The sequence below is a fragment of the Diachasma alloeum genome, unplaced genomic scaffold (assembly GCF_001412515.2).
Source record: "Diachasma alloeum isolate Michigan unplaced genomic scaffold, Dall2.0 Dall_scaffold_00482, whole genome shotgun sequence".
NCBI classification, from domain to species: Eukaryota; Metazoa; Arthropoda; class Insecta; order Hymenoptera; family Braconidae; genus Diachasma; species Diachasma alloeum.
Window position 1 is genome coordinate 148,401 of NW_021680615.1, and position 12,301 is coordinate 160,701.

A 12,301-nucleotide genomic window follows, 5' to 3' on the forward strand; every position below is an offset into this window, starting at 1 on the left:
TCGGTCTCAATGTCCATCGCCACCTTCCCGGTGGTCAATTTTTTGAAAATTGAATATACAATTGGCTAAACTTATTCCGAAAATCTGAAATTTTGTCAGATTATAGGCCTCACCGAGGACTAACTCTGTGCAAAATTTCAGCCCGATTGACCAGAAAGTTTTTTAGAAAAAGCTATTCGTTTTTAAATCGTTTTTTGCTAATATCTTCGAAGCTAGTGAACCGATTTCAATTTTTTCTGTTTTTAAATATTCGGTTCGATGTCTTCTATCTGAATCAATCAAAACATATATATCCGTTCATATAGTTTTCGAGATATTCCCCTTTCTCTGTTTTTTTTCATAAAAATTCTTGCAATCACTTTAGCTTGTGCAAATATTGAGATATCAACTTGAAATTTGGACAGAATCTTCCTCTCATGATAAAAATAAATCATAAAAAATTAGTTCCATTGCATCATGCGTTCTGGAGATATACATCTTTATGAAAAAATCCATGCAATATCACCGAAGTTGAGATTCTTACAGAACTTTTGTTAATGATTGTACATAATTATCAGAGATCTATTCAGAAGCTCACTACCAATGGAATAGGTAGGAATGAAAGAAATAAAAAGAGTTAGAAGATATAAAGTAAACTATAGGGAATTAGCCTACCATGTGACTCATCAATGATGAGTCATCATGGGTCACTCATGAGAGACAAAGGGGGCGAGGTAGTGTCTGGGCACCGGCTGGTGACGAGGTATTACTTGAGATTCCTAGCATCTCAATATCTAACATGTTTATTGGGCAACGACACTTATTCGACGGAAACAGTCTGTTGACATTTTTTCTGTAAAAATTATAGGGCATGAGCTTTTTAATTATTTTTTTTTCATTTCATTGAAAGGAATGGAAGAAAATAATCGGAAAACAACATTGAAATTTTACGTCAGGAATTCCTATAGAAAAATCTAAATCTATGGCCTTTTTTTCATCAAATTTTCTATCAACTAAATGACACCACAAAATTGCATAATCTTCTATAAAATCGGGGCAAGAAAGAAACAGAAGTTTGTAATAGAATTCTAATTGAATGTCCAGAGAATTCTTATAGAATTCCAATAGAAATCCAATAGAATTTTTCAAAGAAAGCTTTTTCTATTACATTTTTTCATGCGTGATTAGAAGGCAATCTCTATGTAACATTATGTAAAATTTTCAAAGATTCACTATATACCAATTGACTTGCGACCCAGTGGGGTTCATAGTTTCTATGTCAGTTCAGAGAACTGAGTACGCTCTGTTCCCCCGCCCTTGTCCTCGTAAGCACATCAAGATTAAATTTTTCAAAATTTTCTATTAAATCAGCCATTGAGAAAAATAATTCTCAGAAAGAACGAGACAGAGAGTCAACTCCAATTATTGTCTGGCAGAGGGCGCAATCAGAGAATACAGGTAAATTCATATTGTTTCAATTTATTTTCAGCTGAACTAAAATAATAGTACATGAATTTTATGATTTTTCGAAATAATTTTTGTCTCAAAGCGTGAGCAGAGCAGAATCTCGAAGTAAATTTGTGTTTTCACCACGAAATCATTATCGTATTTGAGGAGAAAGCTGTCGCCAATATGTCGAAGAGGAAAAGATCAAGATCACCAAACATTCTGTTTAGCACCGAAGAAATTAAAAGAGCTTGCATTGAATTAGTCACTGTAAATGGACGCCCATTATGCATCATCGATGACAGTGGCTTTCAAAGGCTATTGAATCCTCTTCTGAGAGCTGTTAATGCTAAAAAATGTGCCAAAATATCGTCAGCCACGATTCAAGAAAGAATTAAAGCGGAAGTAGAAGGAATACGCGCTTCAATACGTAACGATCTGATGGTAAATATTCATTCTATGAATGATTCATTCTTTCAATGATATTATCTCAATGAACAATATAAGGTCGTAGCATGTTAGACAATCATCTTTCTCGACAACTGCAGAGTGGATAGTATAATTAATGCCACTTCTTTATATCCATGTTATCTATTCCATAATTAAAGAATAACTTATCTTGCAGAGAAAATTGATCAGCCTAAAAGTGGATGCTGCAGCACTGTTCAATCGAAGATTCCTCTGTATTAGCAGCCACAATTTTGATGCTGGAATGATTCAATTGATATATTCCATCCTATCATTCAACCTTTAATTTCTGCTCTATATGTCTTCTATTTTCTTTATTCTCGATTTCCTTCGAAAATTTATTATCCTAGGACAATTAAAAAAAAATTTTTGAATTCATTGAATGATATCTAAAAAATCGGTCGGGATGTCCCTTTCATCAAGTTCAAAGATGGAGACGATGGCAGTAATAGTTATGATTTATGGCGAAATTTGGCGAGATTTGTTTGTTTTTAAAATCATAATTCTTGCATTACAGTTTGAAATGGTACTTCCAAATGGGAACTTTGAATGCCACTCTGTCGAAGTTGAAAGTGATTACGATAGCTATATCTGTTGATTTTATTTTTATCATGATTTTTACGAATTTCTGATCTTTCATCAGTTTCCCTAAAAGTATCTCATGGCGTTTTTCAATGTGATGTTTCAAATTCATTAAATTACGTATGAATAACATTTTTCTAATCATATTTTATTGTGGTTTCAATATAATATCGATGTCATCTTTCTTTTATCACGTATGAAAAAAATCAATAGGAAAGCCTAGCACTTTCGCTGAGAATTTCTATTGGAGTTCTACCAAAATTCTATTGAAGAATTCTATTTGTTTTTTGTTCCATTTTTATAGAAAATGTTTAATAAAAGAGTCAATAGATTTTTTTTTCATAGGAATTTCTGAACGTAAATGTTCCAAGTATTTTTCGTTGTATTTCCATTCATTTCTCCCAATAAAACGCAAGCAAAAAAATGTAGAAAACTAACGCCCAAGAAGTTCTATAGAAAAAAAAATTCTGTTGACTTGCTATTGCATATCTTCTATAAAAATGGTGCGAAAAACACATAGAAATTCGATAGCATTTCTTAGCGAAAGCGCTAGGTTTTTCTATTGAATTTTTTTTTCATACGTAATTCGATTTATACACAAATTTTATCAATTCGATAGAATATTATCAAACCATGATTTATAAGGGAGGAAAGAAAATGATGTAGAAAATGACCATTGGAGAGCATATTGCTAATTTATTAACAAAAATAACTATACTATATGAAGTCAGAAGCAATTCCCCACTTTTTTTCTCATTGAAGTACGTACAACAAATTAATTCATCTAATTTCCGAGTTTTTAAAGAAAATCAGTGTTTTCACACGACTTCTTTTTGCAGAAAATATAAAAAATCGAAGTGGGGGTCTGGCCCTTACGTTCCAAAAACAATTTTTCTCTAGACTTTTTCCCTAATTTTTCATGGTTGACTATATATTTCTTCTAAAAATTTCAACTAATAGTAAATTTCTCTGTAAATAAAAAAAATTACAAGGACAGAAACAAACGTAATGAAGAAAAGAGAATATGAAAAACAATGTTACGAAGGAGATTGTTTTCGGATAAAACGAACTAATCCCCACTTTGATTCTTTTATATTTCCCGGAAAAGAAGTCAATTCGACGAAGATAAGAAAAAAATTGACTATCGAGGTGGGGAAAGGGGTCAATTGTCAATTTTATTCACGATTTTCCGGCGTTTCCGATGATGTTAGCTAAATGAAACCATGCTCCATTGGAAGAACGGAAAACTTCCTTTTGCGTTCTTTCCACTTATTGAGAACTCGAATCAAACTTTCCATCTTTTCTGGAACACCGGGTTTTATGAAAAATTTGAAAACTGAAAAAAAAATTTTTTGGTACGCAATGTAATTGNTAATTGAAAAAAAAATGGTGAAAAAATTTTCTAGGTTGTTTGAATGTTGAGAAAATCAGATGAGAAGCCTCAACAAAATTCAAATTTCGAAGGTACAAAATCGTATAAATATAGTTTGAAAAATCATCCGCACACGTTTCCGTCTCAATTGTTGGGACTTATGTTTCTCGAATTTCGTTCCTGGCAATAACGTTATTTGAATTTCGTTACCTATTTCGTTACCAGCAATAACGTTATTTGAATTTCGTTACCTATTTCAGTACCGGCGATAACGTTATTCAAATTTCGTTACCTATTTCGTTCCCGACAATAACGTTACTTGAATTTTGTTACCTATTTCGTTACCGGCGGTAACGTTACTGGAATTTCGATACCTATTTCGTTCCCGGCAATAACGTTATTAGAATTTCGTTACCGATTTCGTTCCGGTTCTTATTTCGTTCCCGGGAACGAAACACCAGAAACGCACTTTTGTTTCGGTACTGGATTTCGTTACCAGTCCCTTTCAAGAACCCAGCTGAGGGCTATTGCGTTGAGCGCAGCAGGAGGTTTGAATAAGTTGCGCATGGCGCCAATCACGTGACTCATGGCACTGGCGCAGAGAGGGGACGCGTTGCGCCGACTGCTCCGAAATTGCTATTATAATTTATAATAAATTAAGAAATTTTTTTTTCCCATCTGGTGAAGTTAACTAAAGAATTCTAGGATTGAAGACGGCCTGTCGCCAATTACCAATTGTTTATAACAAATTGTGAATCAACCCGGCAAATTGGAGCATATACTTTTTAAAACATTAATAATGACACTTTTAGCTATTGATTGGTGTAATTTCGTACCCTTTGGTTAATTTCGATATAAACATTTTCAGATCTAGTTTGACTGGACTAATTGGGGGTGGGCGCAATCGCTCAAGCGGTTCTTGAGTTATTTAACCTTTTATGGAGATATATTTCCTTAAATATCTCATGAACTACTTGACGGATTTCAATTTTTTTTTCAAAATACGTATCTCGGTGGCTACCATCTAGATCAATCAAAATATGTATACCCGTTCATCGAAAAAATCCAAGATTGAATATCTTCCTGTAGACATCCTGTAGCATGTGGTTACGGTTGTATACCTGTCACAAGGACAGGGAATTGCTACGGATCCATTCGAAAGCTTACTACCGATGGAATTAGTAGAAATAAAAAAAAGAGAAGGACTAATAACGCAAAAAGTAACGGTCACATGCCTTCTGTCGGATGGGCTCGAACCCCTGCTTAGTTTCGGGGGGATTTATAAAAAATTTCCGAAAAATCGGCATACACATTCCGACATACATACATACATTTTCTAAAAACATCATCTTTTCACGTTTGATGACATTCTACATCATCACCAGGCTTCCATTCGGAAGCTGAAATGGCATATATAGTCCATACGCTGTGACAGGTCCCGTATACATTTTTAAGTCCATTGAAATTTATCATTGGATTTTATTTTTGTGGGGTCCCTGAACACGAATATATAAACCGTTTTTGCAAGGTGTGGTTAATTTTGTTTATTTATAACAATTTAATTGTTTGTAACGCGATTGCGCGAGAACGGTCTGAGTTAGGCAAAAAAGTTTCGAACAAAAAATGTTCTTCGTCTAAAAATACATATATTTTGTTTTATTATCCTTACTACTATCTCTCATAGTTATCGAGTTATTACCTCTGAAAACAGGTGGCGGAGAGCGGAATCGCGCGCGCGTGACCCTTCGCGCACTCCACTCAGAGTACAATAGAAACGGTTAAGAATAGACGAAAATAGTTGAAATAAAATATGTTCCTTATTAAAAAACACATTATTGTAGTATAACATTTTTTCCTATCGTCAACGGTTAACGAAATAATTTAATGGAAGTGAGATCTAACTGAAAAAAAAGATGAAAGTGAGGAAAAATAGCCCCAATTTCCATCAAACGTGATATGAAATCCAAGTCATTTTGGTCAATTTTTCAAATTGTCAAATTTTCACGTGATGCATCTTCTAGACCATTTTCTGCTGAATGATTTTAATTATGAACTTTTTTCTCTTCTCTGATTATTTACGGCAATATTTGAACGAAAAAACGGCGAGTACTGCCTAAAACGTCGCTAACAACATCACTCAATGTCCGATATATAACACTTTTAGGTCCATTAAATTTCATCATTGGACTTCATGTTTTTGGGGTCCCTGAATACGAATATGTAAACCGTTTTTGCGAGGTGTCGTTAGTTTTGTTTATTTATAATAATTGAAATGTTTATGCCGCGATTTCGCGGAAATGGTTCGGGTTAGGCAAAAAAGTTTCAAGCAAAAAATATTCCACGTCTGAAAATACATATATTTTGTCTTATTATTTTTATTCCTATCTCTCAATAGTTATCGACTTATCACCGCTGAAAACAGGTCGCGGAGAGCGGAGGTGCGCGCGCGTGACTCTTCGCGCACTCCGCTCAGGTTACAATAGAAACGGTTGCGAATAAACGAAAATAGTTGAAAGAAAAAATGTTTCTTATTAAAAAATACATAATTGTTCTCTTATAACATTTTTCCCCAATTTCAGCGATTAACGAAATAATTTGATGGAAGTGAGGAAAAATAGCCCCAATTGCCATCCAACGTAATATGAAATTCAAGTTATCTTGGTCAATTTTTCAATTTGCAAAATTTTAAAGTGATGCATCTTCTAGACCGTATTCTGCAGAATAATTTTCATTATGAATTTTTTTCTCTTCTCCAATTATGTACGGCACTATTTGACCGAAAAGACAGCGAATACTGCTTAAAACGTCGCTGTCGTCATGTTCGGATAAATATTGATACCAGGGAAAAAAGTTCATGATGAAAATTATTTTTCAGAAAATTGACCAACATAACTTTTATTTTATATCACGTTTGATGGAAATTGGGGCTATTTTTCCTCACGTCCCTCAAATTATTCCGTTAACCGTAGAAGATAGGAAAAAATGTTATAATACAATAATTATATATTTTGTAATAAGGAACATTTTTTATTTCAACTACTTTCGTCTATTCTCAACCGTTTCTATTGTAACTTGAGTGGAGTGCGCGAAGGGTCACGTGCGCGCGCGATTCCGCTCTCCGCGACCTGTTTTCAGAGTTGATAACTCGATAACTGTGAGAGATAGGAGTAAGGATAATAATACAAAATATATGTATTTTTAGACGAAGAACATTTTTTGTTTGAAACATTTTTGCCTACCTTAGGCCGTTTCCGCGCAATCGCGTTATAAACAATTAAATTGTTATAAATAAACAAAACTAACGACACCTCGCAAAAACGGTTTACATATTCGTGTTCAGGGACCCCAAAAACATAAAATCCAATGATAAAATGAAATGGACCTAAAAATGTATACAGGACCTGTCACAGCGTATGGACTACAAATATTTTCAGATGTACCGACTGTAATGTTAGGTGGGTGAGGTGTTGCTCCGGCGGACATCCAAGCTAAGCAGCGTTGAGCTGGGTTAGTTCTTGGATGGGTGACCGCTTAGGAACACCTCGCTCGCACAAAAATTTTGGGCGGTAGGTACGGTGTAGCGGCCTAGTGTCTACATCTAGTCAGTGTGACAGATGGATATATTAGGGCACTGCACAAATCGGCCGGCTGTGCGACTGGGGTTTTACATGGTTTCCTGTGGAGTCCTAGCTCGAATGGGGTGCAGCTAAGACTGCTAAGAGTAAGATGGCCATGATACCGCAGATAACAATGAGAGGAAAAGAAAGGAGGGGAGGCAGGCTAGAGGAGGGGTTTCAAATCGAGAATTTCTTCGATAAACCCAATGAAATAGAAAAATAAATAAACAAAATAATATTTTCAGATGTTTTACGAGAATATCTAATGAACCGCTGAGACGATCATCTTAAACTAATCAGTTTTAAGTTACATTACCACGCATCGATTGAAAACCAAAAATTTCAAATCGCATCGTTACTCTTGAAGAAATAGTGGAGTATGTGGAAAAATAGTATATTATGTCATCAGGCGATAAAAGTATTATCTGGCGAATGTGATAGAAATTCGGCTCGGATTATAATCCCATTCGCCAGATAATACTTTTATCGCCGTGTGACATACGACACTTCATGTCATTGGGCCCGAAAACCGCGATCTAAGCGAGCAAAGCGAGGTTAGAATCGCGGTTTGTCGGGCCTAATGACATAAACATCATTTTTTGAAGTTTTGTTCCCATGTTTTATGCGAATTATTAAAGAACCGTTGAGGCGATCATCTCCATAAACTAATTAGTTCTAAGTTACATGAAGACACATTGATTGAAAAAAAATTAATCAAATCTCTTCATTTCTTCGGTAGATATCGTTGGACAAAATTTTGACCACACACACACACACACACACGTTTCCAAAAACGTGTCAGTATGATTCTAGGGGTCATGAAACTTCGACAAATCATGAAAATTCCACTTTTGATTTTCAGGGTAATCACAACTTCCTCCCTTACGGTCGCGAAGTTAAAAACGTCTTATCATGACGAGACCGAGCGAAATCCCGAATTGTTCTAATATACCTATGTAAATATATACAATGAAATACTATGATTTTCAGTAAAGGAAACAGAAGACCATAGACGTATCTACGTAAAATTACGGCTCTATCAGAGACATAGCCATCTGTAGAATTATAGTATTTATTTATCAACTGATACAAATTCTGTGTATGAAGACGTCAAATCACCCCAACTGAGCTATCCGGCTCGCAGCCACTTATTCATTTTAAATTAGTAAACTAATTAATTATTAAAAAATTCATCAATTACTTCTATGACAACATCTTCCTCCGAATCGTCCTGATCCCCCATGATTAGTTAATCAATTACCCATTCGTAATCCACTTTAAATATCCACAAAACAATAACAAACAATAAGCAAACAGCAAACAATTACAATCACCAACAGGTTATGCCCAGTTATGCCACTGATCTCTATTATATTATAACCAAAGAGGATTGACTAAAGTAGATGCTCAGTTCTGGCTTGGATGCAGTAGGACCAAAGAATACAGACGACCATAGAAGTCCGGATCGGGGGGTTAAGGCGTATTACCCTGAGTACCCCGAGCGCGAGATGGCGCCAGCGTCAACTTGACGGGGGTTGGGGCCAAGTTTGCCAAACTTCAAACGTCAGAATGTACGAAATGACGGAGTAACAAAATGCCCTACGCTCTAAATGTTCGATTTTCAAAATGGCTAGAATTCATCAATCCTCAATTGGGTGACTTGTCCGCAACTATTGATGTACTACGCAGTTTTTATCATACTTATTTGAGTAACAGATAAATCAATTGACCGAGACGGTGTATGATAGAAAAGATATTTTCCCCTGCGGAAATATTCCAAAATATGTGAATGTTCAATTATTCATTCACATGAATTTAAATATTCCATATACGATAGAATTACCGATGAACGACTGGTCCGATGGTTGAGAAAATTCGAAAATATATTTGATCTCCCCCTATCACCACCGTATACTTGGCGAACAAATTAAATATTGCCTAAAATGAATGGATTGAGTAATTAGGAAATAATTTGGGAAGTTTTAGGAAAGATTTTCATAATTTAGGAACAAATAGTTAATTAGTAATCATTAAAAAATGTTTAGACTGTAAAGTTGGCCAAAATGAAGGGGGATAACAAAATTTTAATTCTACTCGATGCAAAATAATTTGGGAATTGTAGGGAAATAGTTTTTTCTATTTGGGAAAGTATTATTACATCGATAATCAATGGGGAAAAAAACGCAACTATTGTTGTTCAGCAGTCACGTGACTGAGTCATCCCCCCTTCCATCTTTTGGGCTATGGTGGGGGAATAAGTAGTGGAGAACGGTTATAAGTTATGGCATTCTGTGATAACATTTTAAAATATCAATAAAACAGGAGGATTTTTCCTGCGCAACGTTCTGAGTTGAAGCAAGTGGGAGCAAGAAACAATATGCGCAGGAAGGTCATTAGGAAATCTATGGTAACTTTTACAATCAATAAGGGAAATGGTGGTCAGAATGTCTGTTTTAAGGACAAGGGCTGTTGAGCCCGCCAAGTCTATTATTAACTCTCCAACAACGCATAATACTCTTGAAAGAGTGAGGAGCCGGCTTCAAGTTTCATATCATCCCCATCAGGATCCTCATGGACACATTAGGGAGATCTAAATTGAGATCTGAATTGAGCAACTTGTCAGCGAGGGTGGCGACAGGGTTGGGTAAGTAAATTACCTTAGGTAAATTACATGGTTTTTGACCAGTCATAAAGTAGGTAAATTACCCGGGCGAGTTGTCGGCTTTTTGACCTGTCAAAAACCTATGTGGCGCCATCTATTAGCACCTTGGGGAACCGGGAGATTTTTACCGAGAATACCACCTGTCAGAGTTACAAGGGTCAAAATTCGAAAAAATCATACTCACTGAGGTTATGCCTCGCGAGGGTCAATCGTCGCAAAGGTCATACCTCGCAAGGGTCAAACGTGACAATCATAACTTGCGAGGGTCAAACGTCACAATCATAACTTGCGAGCGTCAAATGATCATAAGCTGTTGCAACAAAGACCAAACGGAATAGTTTCAGATTATTTTTTCTTAATTCATGATCGTTCCACCCTTGTCATTGTTCTGCCTACAGGAGAGATAAGTTGAAAAATCACAAGAGTAAAAATGAAGACCCAGGCAAGCAGGAAAATCACAAACGATCAAGAAACAATCACAAAGTAGGTAAATCATAAGGTTCAATCAGGATAACTAGGCCANATTGTTCTGCCTACAGGAGAGATAAGTTGAAAAATCACAAGAGTAAAAATGAAGACCCAGGCAAGCAGGAAAATCACAAACGATCAAGAAACAATCACAAAGTAGGTAAATCATAAGGTTCAATCAGGATAACTAGGCCATGACCTAGTGACCTGTTTGACCCTTGCGAACCTACTTGCTTTTTTTGTTTAAACTTTATGACCGTTGGAACCTTGTAATTGTACCGCCTGGCGTCCCCCGTTGACCCTCTTATTAGTTTCACCCTCCAGATTAAAGGATTGCTTCCGTTGTTTGACCCTTGCGACGTTTGACCCTAAGAAGGCATAACCCTTGTGATGTTTAACCTTCGCGAGGATAACCCTCGTGATCGTTTGATCTTGACGATTTCCGGCCGATGTGCCTCTCACTTTTGACCCTTGTGACTTTATAGCTCAGGTTCCTTGTAAAGAGCTTTCTGACACTTTTTGACATTTTTGACGCCCCAGAGGTAAATTACCGGTATTTGACAATGTCACGTCATAAACTTACATCTGCGAGATATGCCCAACCCTGTCTATCTCAGAGATTGTGGGTACGTTTCGGAAACAACTACTGTAGCTGCAGTAAAGCGAAATTAGATAGTGTTACAGTACTGCTACTGCTACTAAGTCGATTGCGAAACGCGCCCTATAAGAGAGATCTCTCACGGCAATGTAAACGTTTCGACTGAATTTTTTCATAGTGGTGGCGCATGAACTAAATCCGAGTACACTTTTGTTGGTAAAACAGGCAGGTATACTAATGTCGGTATTCCCCCCTGAGTGAGAACGGAATATGTATCGCGTTTGCTCCCACTCATTGTCGTCTCCGTCGCGTTAGCACGTGCCCGTCCTCCGCAAAACTTAACGAGTGCGAGTGAGAAAGAAAATCGAGAAGAAGGAGAGAGAAAACATTCCAACTCGTTTGAACGGTTGGAACGTTTTCGTTGTTCTCCAGCGATCTACACATAATGGGATTAAATCAATAATAATAGATTAACGAATGAGATTTTTCGCAGATTATTGCGAGATTTAAATGAATGGTTTGCCTTCTTCAGTGACCATAAAATATTGTCTCCAATCAACAATATCTCCCGATGGAATGGAACGATGTGAATGAATCAATTGATACTCAAGTATCAATTTGAATTTTTAAAAAATTAATCGAGAGTGAAAAAAAATCAGGGAATTTCACTCTGCCATTATGGAGTTATTGACGAGTGAAGTTTATTCACTGTACTCTGACATTTCTCTATTGTCTGTATTTACCGAGAAAAAAAAACGTTGTTCCTAGGAATCGATGTGTCTTTTTTAGGCAGCTGCATTTCTGAAATGCAATGAGCAAGCAATGTTAAAATTAAGTCATTTTGTAAAAAATTTCTAGTGACATGATCCTGAAAATCAAAGAAATGTCTTGAAATCAGGAATGATGTCTGTAGGTTTCAGTAATATTGTCGCGGAAATTCCGGGAACACTTATTGGGAATTTATATAGCGTTGCCGTAATACGGAAATTTCATGGAATTTCGTCATTGCAAATTAAAAATTCCTATAAATTTCAGACCAATTATATGTGTACGTCCACGTGAAAAGGGCCCACTTTGTCGCATCTAATTTCCGAGATATTCACGTTTTT

At 36.1% G+C, this 12,301-nt stretch overlaps 1 protein-coding gene across 1 annotated transcript in view; it reads right to left on the reverse strand.

Annotated features, from left to right (window-relative positions):
- LOC107042506 overlaps positions 1-8,882 on the reverse strand; it is a 51,459-nt gene extending 42,577 nt beyond the window's left edge. The window contains exon 1 of the mRNA XM_015263572.1: positions 8,666-8,882. Within this exon, the coding sequence (XP_015119058.1) occupies positions 8,666-8,707 (42 nt within the window). The 5' untranslated portion in view covers positions 8,708-8,882. The remainder of the gene's footprint in view (positions 1-8,665) is intronic.
- Between the last annotated feature and the right edge of the window lie 3,419 nt (positions 8,883-12,301).